The sequence below is a fragment of the Panthera pardus genome, unplaced genomic scaffold, assembly GCF_024362965.1.
Source record: "Panthera pardus isolate Hobbes unplaced genomic scaffold, ASM2436296v1 HiC_scaffold_25, whole genome shotgun sequence".
Taxonomy (NCBI): Eukaryota; Metazoa; Chordata; class Mammalia; order Carnivora; family Felidae; genus Panthera; species Panthera pardus.
This window is the reverse complement of record NW_026526821.1, coordinates 50,103,710-50,119,253: the sequence shown is the minus strand read 5'-3', so window position 1 is coordinate 50,119,253 and position 15,544 is coordinate 50,103,710. Positions and strand designations below refer to the sequence as shown.

Sequence of the window (15,544 nt, the reverse complement as noted above, 5' to 3'; positions counted from 1 at the left end):
ACACACAGTTCAGTCCATCGCCATTACTCTGTTCCCACTTGCTAGAAGCCTGAGGGGATTTTCTCTGTTGTTGAGGGCAAGACCCTGGTATGTCTCAGGAAAGTTTAGGGCTCCCCTGAGACCATGACTTTTTAACTCTCACGCCAGCTAGGCGTGGCCTCCAGTGTTCATCCTTATGGGTCCCCTTTCCCTTCCTGTTTCAGGCTCCAGCCTCTGTTCCTGGTAAGCTGTGAGCACTTAGACTGTCTCTCCAGTTATTAGGGCATTGGTTTGCCCTATGACTGCAATTCTCTGATGGATTCTAAGAGGAGTTATTGATTTCAATTTGCTCAGCCATTTTCTTATTGGGGAGATAGAGCTCTTTACCTGTCAGGCCAGAGACTGGAGCTAGTATTATGTTTCTGTTTTTTTTATTGTTATTGATTGAGTGGTTGACTGATTTTATTTATTTATTTATTTATTTATTTATTTATTTATTTATTTATTTTAAACATAATTTATTCTCAAGTTAGCTAACATACAGTGTATACAGTGTGCTCTTGGTTTTGGGGGTAGATTCCGATGATTCATCACTTACATACAACACCCAGTGCTCATGCCAGCAAGTGCCCTCCTCAATGCCCTTCACCCATTCCCCCTCCCCCCGTCAACCCTCAGTTTGTTCTCTGTATTTAGGAGTCTCTTATGGCTTGCCTCCCTCTCTGTTTGAAACTATTTTTCCCCTTCCCTTCCCCCATGGTCTTCTGGTAAGTTTGTCAAGTTCCACATATGAGTGAAACATGATATCTGTCTTTCTCTGACTTATTTTACTTAGCATAATACCCTCCAGTTCCATCCATGTTGTTACAAATGGCAGGATTTCATTCTTTCTCATTGCCAAGTAGTGTTCCATTGTGTATATATAAACCACATCTTCTTTATCCATCCATCAGTTGATGGCATTTGGGCTGTTTCCATAATTTGGCTATTGTTGACAGCGCTGCTGTAAATATTGGAGTACATGTGTTCCTATGAATCAGCACTCCTGTATCATTTGGATAAATTCCTAGTAGTGCTATTACTGGGTCCTAGGGTAATACTATTTTTAAATTAAAAAAAACCATTTTTTGACGTTTATTTACTTTTGGGGTGGGGGAGAGAGAGAGAGAGAAAGAGAATGAAAACAAGTGGGGAAGGGGCAGAGAGAGATGGAGACACAGAAACCGAAGCAGGCTGCAGGCTCTGAGCTGTCATCACAGAGCCTGACGCAGTACTCGAACTCACAGGGCATGAGATCATGACCTCAGCTGAAATCAGATGCTCAACTGACTGAACCACCCAGGTGCCCCTCTATTTTTAATTTTTTGAGGAACCTCCACACTGTTTTCCGGAGCGTCTGCACCAGTTTGCATTCCTAACAACAGTGCAAGAGGGTTCCTGTTTCTCCACATCCTCACCAACCTCTCTTGTTTCCTGAGTTAATTTTAGCCACTCTGACCAGTGTGAGGTGGTATCTCAATGTGGTTTTGATTTTATTTCCCTGATGATGAGTCATGTTGAACATCTTTTCATGTGTCTGTTGGCCATCTGGATGACTTCTTTGGAAGAGTGTCTATTCATGTCTTCTGCCCATTTCTTCACTGGATTATTTGTTTTTTGGGTATTCAGTTTGGTAAGTTCTTTATAGATTTTGGATACTAACCCTTTATCTGATATGTCATTTGCAAATATCTTCTCCCAATCCATCAGTTGTCTTTTAGTTTTGTTGGTTGTTTCCTTTGCAGTGCAGAAGCTTTTTATCTTCATGAGGTCCCAATAGTTCATTGTTGCTTTTATTTCCCTTGCCTTTGGAGATGTGTTGAGCAAGAAACTGCTGCGGCTGAGGTCGAGAAGTTGTTGCCTCTTTTCTCCTCTGGAGTTTTGATGGTTAAATGTTTCACATTTAGGTCTTTCATCCATTTTGAGTTTATTTTTGTGTATGGTGTAAGAAAATGGTCCAGTTTCATTCTTCTGCATGAGTCTGTCCAGTTCTCCCAGCACCATTTGGTAAAGAGACTGTCTTTTTTCCATTGGATACTCTTTCCTGCTTTGTCAAAGATTAGTTGACCATATGTTTGTGGGTCCAGTTCTGGGTTCTCTATTCTATTCCATTGGCCTGTGTGTCTGTTTTTGTGCCAATACCATACTGTCTTGATGATTACAGCTTTGTAATACAGCTTGATATCCGGGATTGTGATGCCTCCTGCTTTGGTTTTCTTTTTCAACATTACTTTGGCTATTTGGGGTCTTTTGTGGTTCCATACAAATTTTAGGATTGTTTGTTCTAGCTTTAAGAAGAATGCTGGTGCAATTTTGATTGGTTTTGCTTTGAATGTGTAGATTGCTTTGGGTAGTATTGACATTTTAACAATATTTATTCTTCCATTGTTTTTCCATGTTTTTGTGTATTCTTCAGTTTACTTCATAAGTTTTCTATAGTTTTCAGCATATAGATCTTTTACATCTTTCGTTAGGTTTATTCGTAGATATTTTTATGGCTCTTAGTGCAATTGTAAAAGGGATCGATTTCTTAATTTCTCTTTCTGCTGTTTTATTATTGGTGTATAGAAATGCAACCGATTTCTGTACATTGATTTTGTACCCTGCAACTTTGCTGAATTCATGTATCAGTGCTAGCAGCTTTTTGGTGGAGTTTGTTGGGTTTTCCATGTAGAGTATCGTGTCATCTGCGAAAAGTGAAAGTTTGACTCCTTCTTTGCCAATTTTTGATGCCTTAGATTTCATTTTGTTGTCCGATTGCTGAGGCTAGGACTTCCAACACTATGTTAAACAACAGCGGTGAGAGTGGGCATCCCTGTCGTGTTCCTGATCTCAGGGGGAAAGCTCTCCAGTTTTTCCCCATTGAGGATGATATTAGCTGTGGGCTTTTCATATACGGCTCTTATGATTTTAAGGTATGTTCCTTCTATCCCAACTTTCTTGAGGGTTTTTATTAGGAAAGGATGCTGTATTTTGTCAAATACTTTTTCTGCATCTATTGACAGGATCATATAGTTCTTATACTTTCTTCTATTAATATGATGTATCACACTGATTGATTTGCAAATATTGAACCAGCCCTGCAGCCCAGGAATAAATCCCACTTGATCATGGTGAATAATTCTTTTAATATACTGTTGGATTCGATTTGCTATTATCTTGTTGAGAATTTTTGCATCCATGTTCATCAGGGATATTGGCTTAAAATTCTCCTTTCTTATGGGGTCTCTGGTTTGGGACTCAAAGTAATGCTGGATTCATATAATGAGTCTGGAAGCTTTCTTTCCATTTCTATTTTTTGGAATAGCTTGAGAAGAATAGGTATTAACTCTGCTTTAAATGTCTGGTAGAATTGCCCTGGGAAGCCATCTGGCCCAGGACTCTAATTTGTTGGGAGATTTTTGATAACTGATTCAATTTCTTTGCTGGTTATGGGTATGTTCAAATCTTCTATATCTTCCTGTTTGGTAGTGTGTGGGTGTCTAGGAATTTGTCCATTTCTCCCAGGTTGTCCAGTTTGTTGGCATATAATTTTTCATAGTATTCTCTAATAATTGTTTATATTTCTGTGGTATTGGTTGTGATCTATCTTTTTCCATTTGTGATTTTATCTGTTTGCATCCTTTTCTTTTTGAGAAGTCTGGCTAGGGGTTTATCAATTCTGTTTATTTTTTCAAAAAACCAACTCTTAGATTAATTGATCTGTTCTACTGGGTTGTTTTTTTTTTTATTTTGTATTATATATTGTTTATTTCATATTCTCTAATCTGTCTTATTTCTCTTCTTCTGCTAGCTTTGGGGTTTCTTTGCTGTTCTGCCTCTAGTTCCTTTAAGTGTGCTTTTAGATTTTGTATTTGGGATTTTTCTTGTTTCTTGAGGTAGGCCTGGATTGCAATGTATTTTCCTCTTAGAACTGCCTTTGCTGTATCCCAAAGAGTTTGGACTGTCATGTTTTCATTTTCATTTGCTTCGTTCTTTTTTTTTAAATTTCTTCTCTAATTGCCTGGTTGACCCATTCATTTTTTAGTAGGATGTTCTTTAACCTGCATGCATTTGGAAAACTTCCAAATTTTTTCTTGTGGCTGATTCCAAGTTTCATAGCATTGTGATCTGAAAATATGCATGGTATGATCTCAATTCTTTTATATTTATTGAGGGCTATTTTGTGACCCAGTATGTGATCTATCTTGGGGAATGTTCCATGTGCACTCGAGAAGAATGTGTATTCTGTTGCTTTTGGATGAAAAGTTCTGAATATATATGTCAAGTTCATCTGGTCCAGGGTATCATTCACAGTCATTGTTTCTTTATTGATTTTCTGCCTAGATGATCTGTCCATTGTTGTAAGTGGCATATCAAAGTCACCTGCAATTACCGTATTCTTATCAATAAGATTGCTTATGTTTGTGGTTAATTGATTTATATATTTGGGCACTTCAAATTGGGGGCATAGACATTTATAGTTGTTAGCTCTTCTTGATGGGTAGACCATGTAATTATGATATAATGCCCTTCTTCATCTCTTGTTACAGCCTTTAGTTTAAAATCTAGTTTGTCTGATATAAGTATGGCTACTCTAGCTTTCTTTTGACTTCCAGTAGCATGATAGATGGTTGTCCATCCCCTCACTTTCAATTTGAAGGTGTCCACAGGTCTAAAATGGGTCTCTTGTAGACAGCATGTAGATAGATCTCGTTTTTTTATCCATTCTGATACCCTATGTCTTTCGATTGGAACATTTAGTCTGTTTACATTCAGCATTATTATTGAAAGATGGATTTAGTGTCATTGTATTATCTGTAGGTCTTATGCTTGTGGTGATATCTCTGGTCCTCTGTAGTCTTTGAGGCATTCCACTCACAGAGTCCCCCTTAGGATCTCTTGCAGGGCTGGGTTAGTGGTCATGAACTCCTTCAGTTTTTGTTTGTCTGGGAAGGCCTTTATCTGTCCTATTCTGAATGACAGCCTTGCTGTATAAAGGATTCTTGGCTGCATATTTTTCCTATTCAGCACATTGAATATTTCCTGCCACTCCCTTCTGACCTGACAGGTTTCAGTGGACATGTCTGCTACTGCCCTTATGTGTCTTCCCTTGTAGTTTAAGGACCATTTGTCCCTAGCTGCTTTCAGAATTCTCTCTTTATCTTTGTTTTTTTTTTTCCAGTTTCACTATGATATGTCATGGAGAAGACCTATTCCTGTTATGTCTGAAGGGAGTTCTCTGAGCCTCCTGGATTTGGATGTCTGCTTCCTTCCCCAGATTAGGGAAGTTCTCAGCTATAATTTGTTTAAGTAAACCTTCAGCCCCTTTCTCTCTTCCTTCTTCTTCTGGAACGCCTATGATACAGATATATTATGTTTCATTGAATCACTTAGTTCTCTAATTCTCCCCTCATGGTTTAGTATTTTTTTATCTCTCGTTTTCTTGGCTTTATTATTTTCCATAATTTTTTCTTCTATTTTACTTATGCTCCCCTCTGCTTCTTCCATACTTGGTGTCTCTGCATCTAGTTTACTTTTCACCTCATTTACAGTATTTCTTATCTTAATTCGTTGTGACTATTTTTTGGTTCCTTGATCTCTGCAGTAATAGAGTCTCTGCTGTCTTCTATGTTTTTTTCAAGCCCAGAGTTTAATCTTATGACTATTATTCTAAATTCTTGATTAGATATATTGTTTATATCTGTTTTGAGCAATTCTGTAGCTGTCATTTCTCCTGGAATTTCTTTTGAGGAGAATTCTTCCATTTTGCCATTTTGGCTAGTTTTCTGTCTCTTATGTATTTTAATAGCTTGTTATGTGTCCTGCACCTGTAAGCACTACTATGTTAAAATGGGGTCATATGCTGTCCAGGGCCTGACCCTTCAGGAGGTGTTTTTGGAGTATGTTATATTCTCTCTGTTGTGACTCTGGTTGCTTTATCTCCCTACTCATAATGGTGGTTTGGACCTTCTACCAGGTGTGCTTTGAGTTGTTTGTTGAAGCAACCCTGGAAAAAAATATTAAAAAGGTGGCGGGTTGTGGTGGAAGAAACCTTATCCCATACAAAGAGAGAAATGATAGGGGCAGGGAAAAAGAAAAGAAAAGAGGGGCGCCTGGGTGGCGCAGTCGGTTAAGCATCCGACTTCAGCCAGGTCACGATCTCGCGGTCCGTGAGTTCGAGCCCCGCGTCAGGCTCTGGGCTGATGGCTCAGAGCCTGGAGCCTGTTTCCGATTCTGTGTCTCCCTCTCTCTCTGTCCCTCCCCCGTTCATGCTCTGTCTCTCTCTGTCCCAAAAATAAAAATAAACGTTGAAAAAAAAAAAAATTAAAAAAAAAAAAAAAAAAAAAAAAAGAAAAGAAAAGAAAATTGACCAAGCAGAGAAACTATATGGCTTAATCCAGAGAGAGAGAGGAAAATAATAAAGGAGATACAGAAGAGGTGTAAAAAGAATAGATTAAATATGTCTGCTTAAATAATACAACAACCAGAATAGCCAGACTAGAGAAAGGAAGAAATAAGAGGAAGAAAGGGGAGAATATATATATATATATATAATATATATTATATATATATATTATATATATTATATATATATAAAATAAGAATTGACCGAGAATTAAATCAGAAAATGCAAAACTGCTAGGTGCCTTGGAACTGGTGGCTGCACTGATCAGGAGGAGGGCCTGTGTGGTTGGTCAGTGTCAATCTTGCCCCTGTAGATACACAGGTACCAGGCACAGAAGGGCGTGGTTTGGTGTAGGCGGCTTCCCTGAAGCCCCACCTTTTTGGTGATTGGGAGAAAAATGGTGACACCCCAGTCTCTCCTCTCTGGACCAGGTGTCCCAAACCACTATTCAGGCCATCCTCACTGTGCTGAGTGGGTGCGAGTGGGTGGGTTTTGTCCGCTCCAGAGTCTCCCATGCCTCCCAGGTGCTTGGCTGGGATTCAAACCCTAATGTCTTAAATGATCCCACTCTGCCCACACGCCCTGGTTCCAGGGAAGTGCCACTCTGCTCAGCCAGCCAACAAAAGGTCTCTGGCTGGCAGGTACAAGTAAGGTCTTCTGTCCTTGGAATGACTCTTTGCCTTTTTCCCCCAGCACTCAAGGTAGCAGATTGGTTTCTCTGACTGCAGACTGTGCCTCTGAGCTAGTTACCAAGCCCAAGGCTGGTTCTCCTTCTCCCCAGGCACACGAACAGGGAAGCTGGCTCCAATCTAGCTGCTGTTAGAAATTGGATACTACCACCCTCCCAAAGTTGGGAGGTACCTAATGGAAAACTGGGCAAATACTACCTGTTTGTTAGGAATAACCCATGGACCACTGCATTCTGGAATAATAGTCAACAGTTTTGAGATTGGAAAAGCTCTTAAGATCAGAGGAAAAATTTTCTGTGGAGAGCTACATTAAAGATCTGGGTTTTGGGTTTTGTGCACATTATCTACTACTAAAACAAATATTTATTCACTTAAGTATGGGCAAATGGAGATTGTGGGGCACCATAAGAAGAAAATAAAATCTATGGGAATTTAAGGAAAAAATAAAATTGCTTATATAAAAATTAGAACTAGCAAAAGATAGATTTGCAATGTATTTAAAAGGTTGGCTAATGATTATTACATAGAGATTATATGAGAGAAATAAAGTTTTCACAAAGACAAAAAAAAAAGAAAGAAAGAAATTGGATCTTTCTCTGTTTTTTTCCAGTCCCCAGCCCATGGTTTTTCTCTTGTCAAAATACAATCCCACACTTCCACAGCCTCTCTTTCTCTTCCTTTTATTTCTCCACAGGAGGGGATTCCTCCCCTCTGTTCTTATGCTGCCCGTTTTATCTCTCCTGGTTCATAATCATGCACCTGTGGCCCACCAAGTTGTCCCTGTGGGCCCCTGGAGATGTATCTGTTACTCTGCAGCCTGGACTCTTAGAATTCCAAGTCCTCTGGCCTCAACACTGCTGTGTTTGAGGGAAGAGGGAACTTCGGGTCCCCCTACTTCTCCGCCGTATCGACTGGCAGCTCTGATTGATTTGTATTTAAATTCTAATAAGTTTACATACAGTACAATATTGGTTTCAGGATTTTATTGTGTTTTTAATTTGGGTTTGTGTATGTTCACTGTATGTTCACAGAAATTCAATGGGTTTTCATCTGTCGGTCTTGCCTCCTGCCACCTTGCTGAACTCACTCATTAGTTCTGGAGGGTGGGTTGCCATGTTTGGCTTCTCAAGCCTGTGCCATCCTTGAGTTAAGTGCCACACCTCCTCTCTCTTGGTGCCACCTCTACCCATGTGTGGTCACCGAATGTTCTGCTATGGGGACTGCCTGAGACTACTGGTGGGTTGTCTGGGCTCCCAGCTTTGGGTGTTTGTTTCCGTGATGAGTGTGTGGTGACCTTGCTTTGGGTCTTCTCCATTAGGTGGCCAATTCCTGGAGTTGTGTAAGATGAAAACTTCCGACTGTACTTGCTTGCAGACCAGCTTCTTGTGAAATGACCCACCTGGGACTTTCCTGGGGCCCCCTTCCTCTTTTGGGCTTATTCCTAGGACACACTTATAAATGGATTATAGGTATCCATTTGTTTTCTTTCCCTCAACTTTTTAGTATGAAAAACTATAACGGCACAGAAAATTTGGCATAATATATACTGATCACCCACATACCACAACCTTAATTTGACAAGGTTTTTTTTTTTAAATGCTTATTTATTATTTTGAGAGAGAGAGAGAGAGAGAATGAGAACAAGGGAGGGGCAGAGAGAGAGGGAGACACAGAATCCAAAGCAGGCTCCAGGCTCTGAGTTGTTAACACGGAGCCTGATGTAGGGCTGGAACTCAGGAACCGAGAGATCATGACCCGAGCCGAAGTCGGATGCTTAACCGACTAAGCCATACAGGTGCCCCCTTAATTTGGCAGTTTTTAACTTTGTGCTTTATTATTTGTTTATACCTTTCTTTGTATCTCTCCGTACTATGTGTATGCATGTGTGTTTTCAAACATTTTGAAAGTAAGTGACAGATACAGTGATACTCTGCTCCTAAATATTTCACAGGCATCTTGTAAAAATGAATGCATCTTCTGCCTAACCACAGTACTGCTGTAACACCTGAGACACTTAATTGTAATTACTTAATGCTGTCCAATATTCAGACCATATTTACATCTTTCTATAATTATTCCAAAATGTCTTAGATGGTAAATTTTTTGGAACTAGGATCCAGCTGAGGATGATGCATTGAACTGTCAATGCTGTTCTGGTGGCAGAAAACAGCCACTTTATTGTGCTCACAGAACCTGTAGGTCAGGGGTTCCAGACAGGGTACAGGGCAGATGGCCTGCCTCTTCTCCATGTCACTGGTATGGGAAGATTGGACAGCTGGGGTGACCCAAAGGCCAGGTCTGGAACCATCTGGGGGCTCCTCTCCATGGGCCTGGGAGGGAGTGTCACAAAGAGTCATTCAGGTAGCGAGTGGTCCAGCAGGACCACAAGGCAGGCATAAGGCTTCTGATCTCAGAAATCTCTCCATATCACCTCCACCCAGACCCCCGCAAGGCACAGGGAGGGACATAGGCTCATCTGGGAGGGTGAGTGCCCAGGTCACACTACAGAAGGGGATGTGGGATGAGAGATGCCATTGAGGCTGTCTTTGGAAAATATGGTCTGCTTGCTGCAATGTGTCTTTAGTCTTTTTAACCTGGAATAGCTGATTCACCCCCAAGGCTGTCTGTTTGAAGAGATCTGGCAGTTGTCTTGTAGGCCATCCCCCATTCTGGATCTGCCCAGCTGTTTCCTGATAGTGTCATTCAGTCTGCTTCTCTGTCCCTTGTGTATCTTATAAACTGGAAACTAGGCCTAAAGGCATAATCACATCCAGAGTAAGCATATTTAGCACAAACATCCACTTATTTTAAAATTTGATCAGGATATGACTGCTTTTGTCTTCTGCAATAAAACTAAGGTGAGTACAAGTTGGAATTAAGGTGATGGCTCAGTCAGTTAAGCATCCAACTCTTGATTTTGGCTCAGGTCATGATCTCATGGTTCATGAATTTGAGCCCCATGTCAGGCTCCATGCTGACAGCACATAGCCTGCCTGGAATTCTCTCTCCCTCTTTCTCTGCCCCTCCCCTGCTCATGCTCTGTTCCCCCGCCCCCCAGAATAAATAAACTAACTTTGGGGAAAAGAAAGAATTAAGGAGGTGATGGACACAGACACCAAGAGACAGTGGGCACCCCACTGTCTCAGTGGGATGCCCTGAGGGGGACATAGTGGCACCTGAGTGGAGTTCTGGTCACAGGCATCTCCTGAGCTTAGTCACAGAGAGCATCAGGCAGTCCCCAAATGAGGAACTGTTGAAGGGGAAAGGCGGGGAGGTACTATATCTGTCAGAATTTTCAGTGTTAATACATGACAGAGGCTATGGAAACATCTCACATTCAGGGAGGCTAAAACAGCCTGACAGATAAAGGCGTTGCCTGAGCTGGACCAGAAGGGGTGCTCCAAGGGTCATAACTGGGCCAGTTGACAAGACTAGGATGCAGGTGGTGTGATTCTTGTCCTGAAGCCAGAGCTGCATGGCAGCCATGTGAGAACACGCTCACCTCCTTAGGAAACATGTAACACAGGGTCATGGCTCAGAAAACCGTCTCGTGTGTGTGTGTGTGTGTGTGTGTGTGTGTGTACACATGTGTGCATATACGTGCAGAGAGTACCAGCCAGCCACAAAGCACACGGGGAAATGTTGCCAGATGGTAAGTCTGGGTGAAGGACATGTGGATGTTCTCTGTAATAGCTTTGCACCTGTTGTATGAGTTTGAAATTGTTTCCAAAGACTAAATATTAAAAGTAACCAAAAAAATTAGCTGAAGGAAGATTCCATTTCTGGCTGCTAAAAAAATCAAGGCTGAAGTAATGTAACAGTGCATGTTAACTCTACTGGAATTAGAGTTTAAAAAATCATAAAAACAAACCATTATGAAAAAAAATCAACGCTATCCTCAGAGAATAAGATGAATGCCAATATTGAAAAATAACTTTAATTTTTACAATAAAATGTAATAAACATAAGAGATTTCCATACCAGACACAACAACCATGAACTTACGATGTGTTGAAAATACCTCTTTACCCTCAGTTTTGAGGTTTCAAGCACAGGATGAGGTAATAGTCTGTTTACAGAGAACAGAAGGAGCAATCCTCACGAGAAATATGTGTAAACTCACTAAGCTTAAATAATCCAAATCAGAACAACTTCAAGCAAGGTTCCATCATCTGCTTCTCAAATCTTCAAAAACATAGAAATGAAATGGTTGTTAGCACAGCCCTGGGGAGAGTGGTGTGTGTGTGTGTTGCCAGTAGTGCTGAAAACAGGTTCAGAGAACCCCACTCTGCCAACACTTGGAGCCACTGACAGTCAGCCTCAAGAATGGACTGCTGTGGAAAAAAAGCAAATAAGCAGAAATGTGATTTATATGAAGATATTCACAACAAATAGTTTAAAGTAACGGGCATTTCCATGGGGAGAGACTGTAGGGGCAGTGTTCTAGTTGCTGTTCCAGCTCATGGGGCATTCACTTAGCCACCCAGTGGGCATCTGTTGTGCATCCACCATCTGTTGGGCAGTAGATACTGGATAAAAGCAGAATATACAATTTAATCACCACCTGCACCCTGCTGAAAGATATGTTTAGGTGTTTAATGACAAAAGATCAGATCATGACCTGAGCCTACTTTGAGGAGATTCATATACTTCAAGTTTAACAAGGTGTTTTCCTTCAGACTACTTAAAATAATAATTGGACATAACCATGAAAGAAATAAGAAAAATATGGAAGATCTTCAGAGCAGTGGTTTGGATGTTCATGATGTAGCCACTTCTGGCAGTTGAGATATGTCTCATTTCCTCAAGGGAGTAGAGCACGTTTTTGCATCCTTAGTACTGTGGCCATTTGGGGTGGGATCAGTCCTGAGCTGGAGGATGCTGTGTGCCTCCACCATGAGATGCCTTAGCCTTCCCCTTCCCAGTTCTGATAACCAGCAGTATCTCCAGACGTTGCCAGATGTTCCTTGGGGAACAAAATGGGTCCTGATTGGGAACCACTGGAATGATATGAATTAAGCTGCTGGTTTAAAAAAAGTAACTTTGGCATCTGTATTTTAACCTGTTATGCTCCAGAGTCAGAAATGCAAGGATGAAGTGTCCCAGCTCAATCACAAGATCCTTCAGCTAGGAGAGGAGGCCTCTGTCCACCAGGCCCAAGACGAGAAGAACCTCATCAACATTCAGCTGTTAACACAGAGACTGGAGGAGGCCGGGCACCAGGAGGAGCTGCAGGTGAGTGGTCTAAAAACATCAGCAACATGGGGCGCCTGGGTGGCTCAGTCGGTTAAGCGTCCGACTTCAGCTCAGGTCACGATCTCGCGGTCCGTGAATTTGAGCCCTGCGTCGGGCTCTGGGCTGATGGCTCAGAGCCTGGAGCCTGTTTCCGATTCTGTGTCTCCCTCTCTCTCTGCCCCTCCCCCGTTCATGCTCTGTCTCTCTCTGTCCCAAAAATAAATAAACGTTAAAAAAAAAAAATTAAAAAATAAATAAATAAAAACATCAGCAACAGCCTTAAAATGCCTAGAGGTAGGCTCACCCCTCAGGTAAAGAGGGGAACTTAACAAGTACGTGCTCTGGAAAATTTGTAGGCTTCAGCAGCTTTGCAAATTCTCAATATCTAAAAAAAAGTAGCAGAAAGGGATTAAATCCTGATGCTAAGAGAATAAATTGGTAGACCTCTTTGGAGGACATTTGGGTAAAATATGCATCAAGTGCCTCAAGAATGTCAGTATGCTCTGACTTTATAATTCTACTTATGGGAATTTTATCTGAGCATCGTGGGCAGACTTAGCTGGAAGTGTTTTCATTGCTGTGGTATTTATAATACTAAAACAGAATTGGAATCAGCTTGAATCATCAATAATACTGAATGAGTCAGTAAATTATGGTACAGTCATTAAAAATCATGTTTTCCAATAATATTTAATGTTTTGGGGAAATTCTCAAGATATAATGAGGAAAGCACAGCATATAATGCTGTACCAGTGTTATTGATAGAAACACATGTGTGGAAGAAGGGCTGAGATCACAGCACAATGTTGGGATCATGGTGGTTTAAATTTTGTCATTTTTGCTTTTCTATAAATTTCTGAAGTTTCTGCATTAAACATGTATCAGACTGATGGGGTGCCTGGGTGGCTCAGTTAGTTAAGTGTCTGACTCTGGATTTTGGCTCAGGTCGTGATCTCATAGTTCATGAGATGGAGCCCCCGTTGGGTTCCCATGCTGATAGCATGGGACCTGCTTGGGATATTCTCTCTCTCAATATCTCTCTCTCTCTCTCTCTCTCTCTCTCTCTCTCTTCACCTCCCTCCTCACCTCCCTCCCTCCCCCTTCTCCCTCCCCCACTTCCTGCTTGCTCACACTCTCTCTCAAAATAAATAAACTTAAAAGAAATAAATAAATATGCATCAGACTGCTGAGATATTCTTGTACTTGTGAAATTATTTTTTTAAACAGAGTGAGCTAATCCAAAAACTTGAACTTGAACTTGAACACATGAATCAGGAATGTCAGAGCCTGAGACTGTCACAGTCACAGCTGAGAGAGACCCTTGAAGAAAGTCAAAATCAGGTGGGTGTGCATGATGGCCAATGGCTGTGTCTCAGCTGGGAGGAAAGTCAACACAGTTTAGCACTGACAGAGCCTTGCCAGGACTGGTCTGGCCAGAGAGGTTATTGGGCTGCCCTGAGGTTACACAGCTGGTCGGGCACTTACCAGGCCTGAGACTGAAGTTGAGCCTAGTCCAGGGTTGGTTGACCCTGAGCAGTCCATGGGCAGAGCTTCTATTTATGCACAAGGGAAGGAGGCTGACAAGCAGTGCTTTTGGCTGCACCACCTGCAGAACAGAAGAGCAAAGGAGAGCTGTGGGTAGCCTCTGAGGAGGGGGGAGTGTCGTCAGATCCAAGGACATGAGGTGGAGTAGTCCCTTGGGTTAGCAAGCTCAGTGTGCCCGTCTTGCCCTCACACAGGCTTATGTGTGCACAGAAGCCCTGAAATTGCATACACATGTGGGTGTCGAGCTCCTGCCTCCCACTTTCTCTCCTGCTCCAGCATTTATCTAGTGCACCAGGCTCTAAAGGTACAGAGGTAGGGAAGTGGAGAGCTTGCAGTCTGGGACAAGCAGATGTGAGCAGGACGGACCAAGCAGGGATGTCAGGATGCCCTGACAGCATGGTGTGCAGAGACATGAGACAGGGGGAGCTGGTTCTTCCTGGGGGAGCAGGATGAGAGAATGGCAGGTGTGTAATGGCCCAATGTGGACTCAGATGTGTGTTGCGCTTAGAGGGCTGGGGGCTGTAGATAGAAAAGAGGGGTCATGGGAGAAGCCTCCCAGGCAGTGTGGAAGAGGTTTCTAACTCACTGGCCTGTGGCCCAGGGCCCTCACTTGAGTGTGGCACTGGTATGCCTCCCTCCTCTGAGCAACTTCACAGACTCCCTGACTGGCCCCAGATGCCACAGCTGGACTTGACTGTGGGGTCCCCCTACATACCCAGGGCTTTATGACGTGCAATTGGGGGCTCATGTGGGCTTTCAGCCATCCCGCTGCAAACAAGCGCTCTCCCAGAGGTGCCTCTGAGTATTTGGGGGTTCCCTTCTCTGTTTTTAAGTCTGAAAGGAACCTTGAGAAATTGCCTTGACCAGCTTGAGCCCTTTGAGTCCAGGAGTCAGCATTCAGCCATTGTCATGGGCAGAAGGGACCTTACTTAAGCAGTTCTCCTGTGATGTGAGATGGTTCCCCCTTGTTATTTAGAAGAGGAACCCCCAAAACCACATTGATGGGAGTTCACATGAGGAAAATAAGAGGAGCCTGTGGGTACTTAAGGATCTTCTGGAGGAGCCATGGTAGAGTGGCCGCGGGACCACTCGGGAGGAGCCAGTGTTGTCACTGGCACAGTTGTGGGTGATTTTAAGGAGGAGCGCCCTGGAGGTCAAAGAGAGCAGGCTGGACAGGTATGAGCAGGGGAGCAGCTTGGGTGGGGCCATGAGAGGTCCTGGCAGAGGGACTTTGCACAGCTCAGAAGGTGTGGTGCACGGGAGCACAATGCTGTAAGCATCACATGCCCTTGGGAATGACCATCTTGGTTCTGTGTTGCAGTACGTCAAACCACCCTCAAACTTGGTAGCTTCTAGCACTGTTCATCATTATCCTTCATGGTCTGTGGGCTCGCCAGCGCAGCTGGGCTGTTTTCACTTGAGATCTCAGGGGGCCATTGCAATCAAATGAGGTTAGGGCTAGCATCATCTGAAGGCACAGCTGGATCAGATGTTTGAGAGGCCTCAGGTCACAGGGCTGGCATGTGGTGTTGGCTGGTGGCTGGGGGCCCCTGGTGCTCTCAGCTGGAGCACCCACACCTGGCCTCTTGGTGGCATGAGGCTGTCTGAGCATAGCAGTGAAGTTCTGAGAGGTTAGGTGACCAAGCACCCTTAGAGGAGCAGACAGAAG

General features: G+C 42.8%; 1 protein-coding gene across 7 annotated transcripts in view; it reads left to right on the top strand.

The window, feature by feature from the left end:
• Window positions 1-15,544, top strand: part of NINL (ninein like) — a 193,973-nt gene that overhangs the window by 168,663 nt on the left and 9,766 nt on the right. For 6 of the 7 annotated variants that reach the window (XM_053890483.1, XM_053890482.1, XM_053890484.1 and 3 more), the window contains 2 exons: window positions 12,172-12,330; window positions 13,558-13,671. In XM_053890483.1, the coding sequence (XP_053746458.1) occupies window positions 12,172-12,330; window positions 13,558-13,671 (273 nt within the window). Of the gene's footprint in view, window positions 1-12,171; window positions 12,331-13,557; window positions 13,672-15,544 lie in introns of those variants that run through there. The other variant, XM_053890486.1, reaches the window with a different exon arrangement.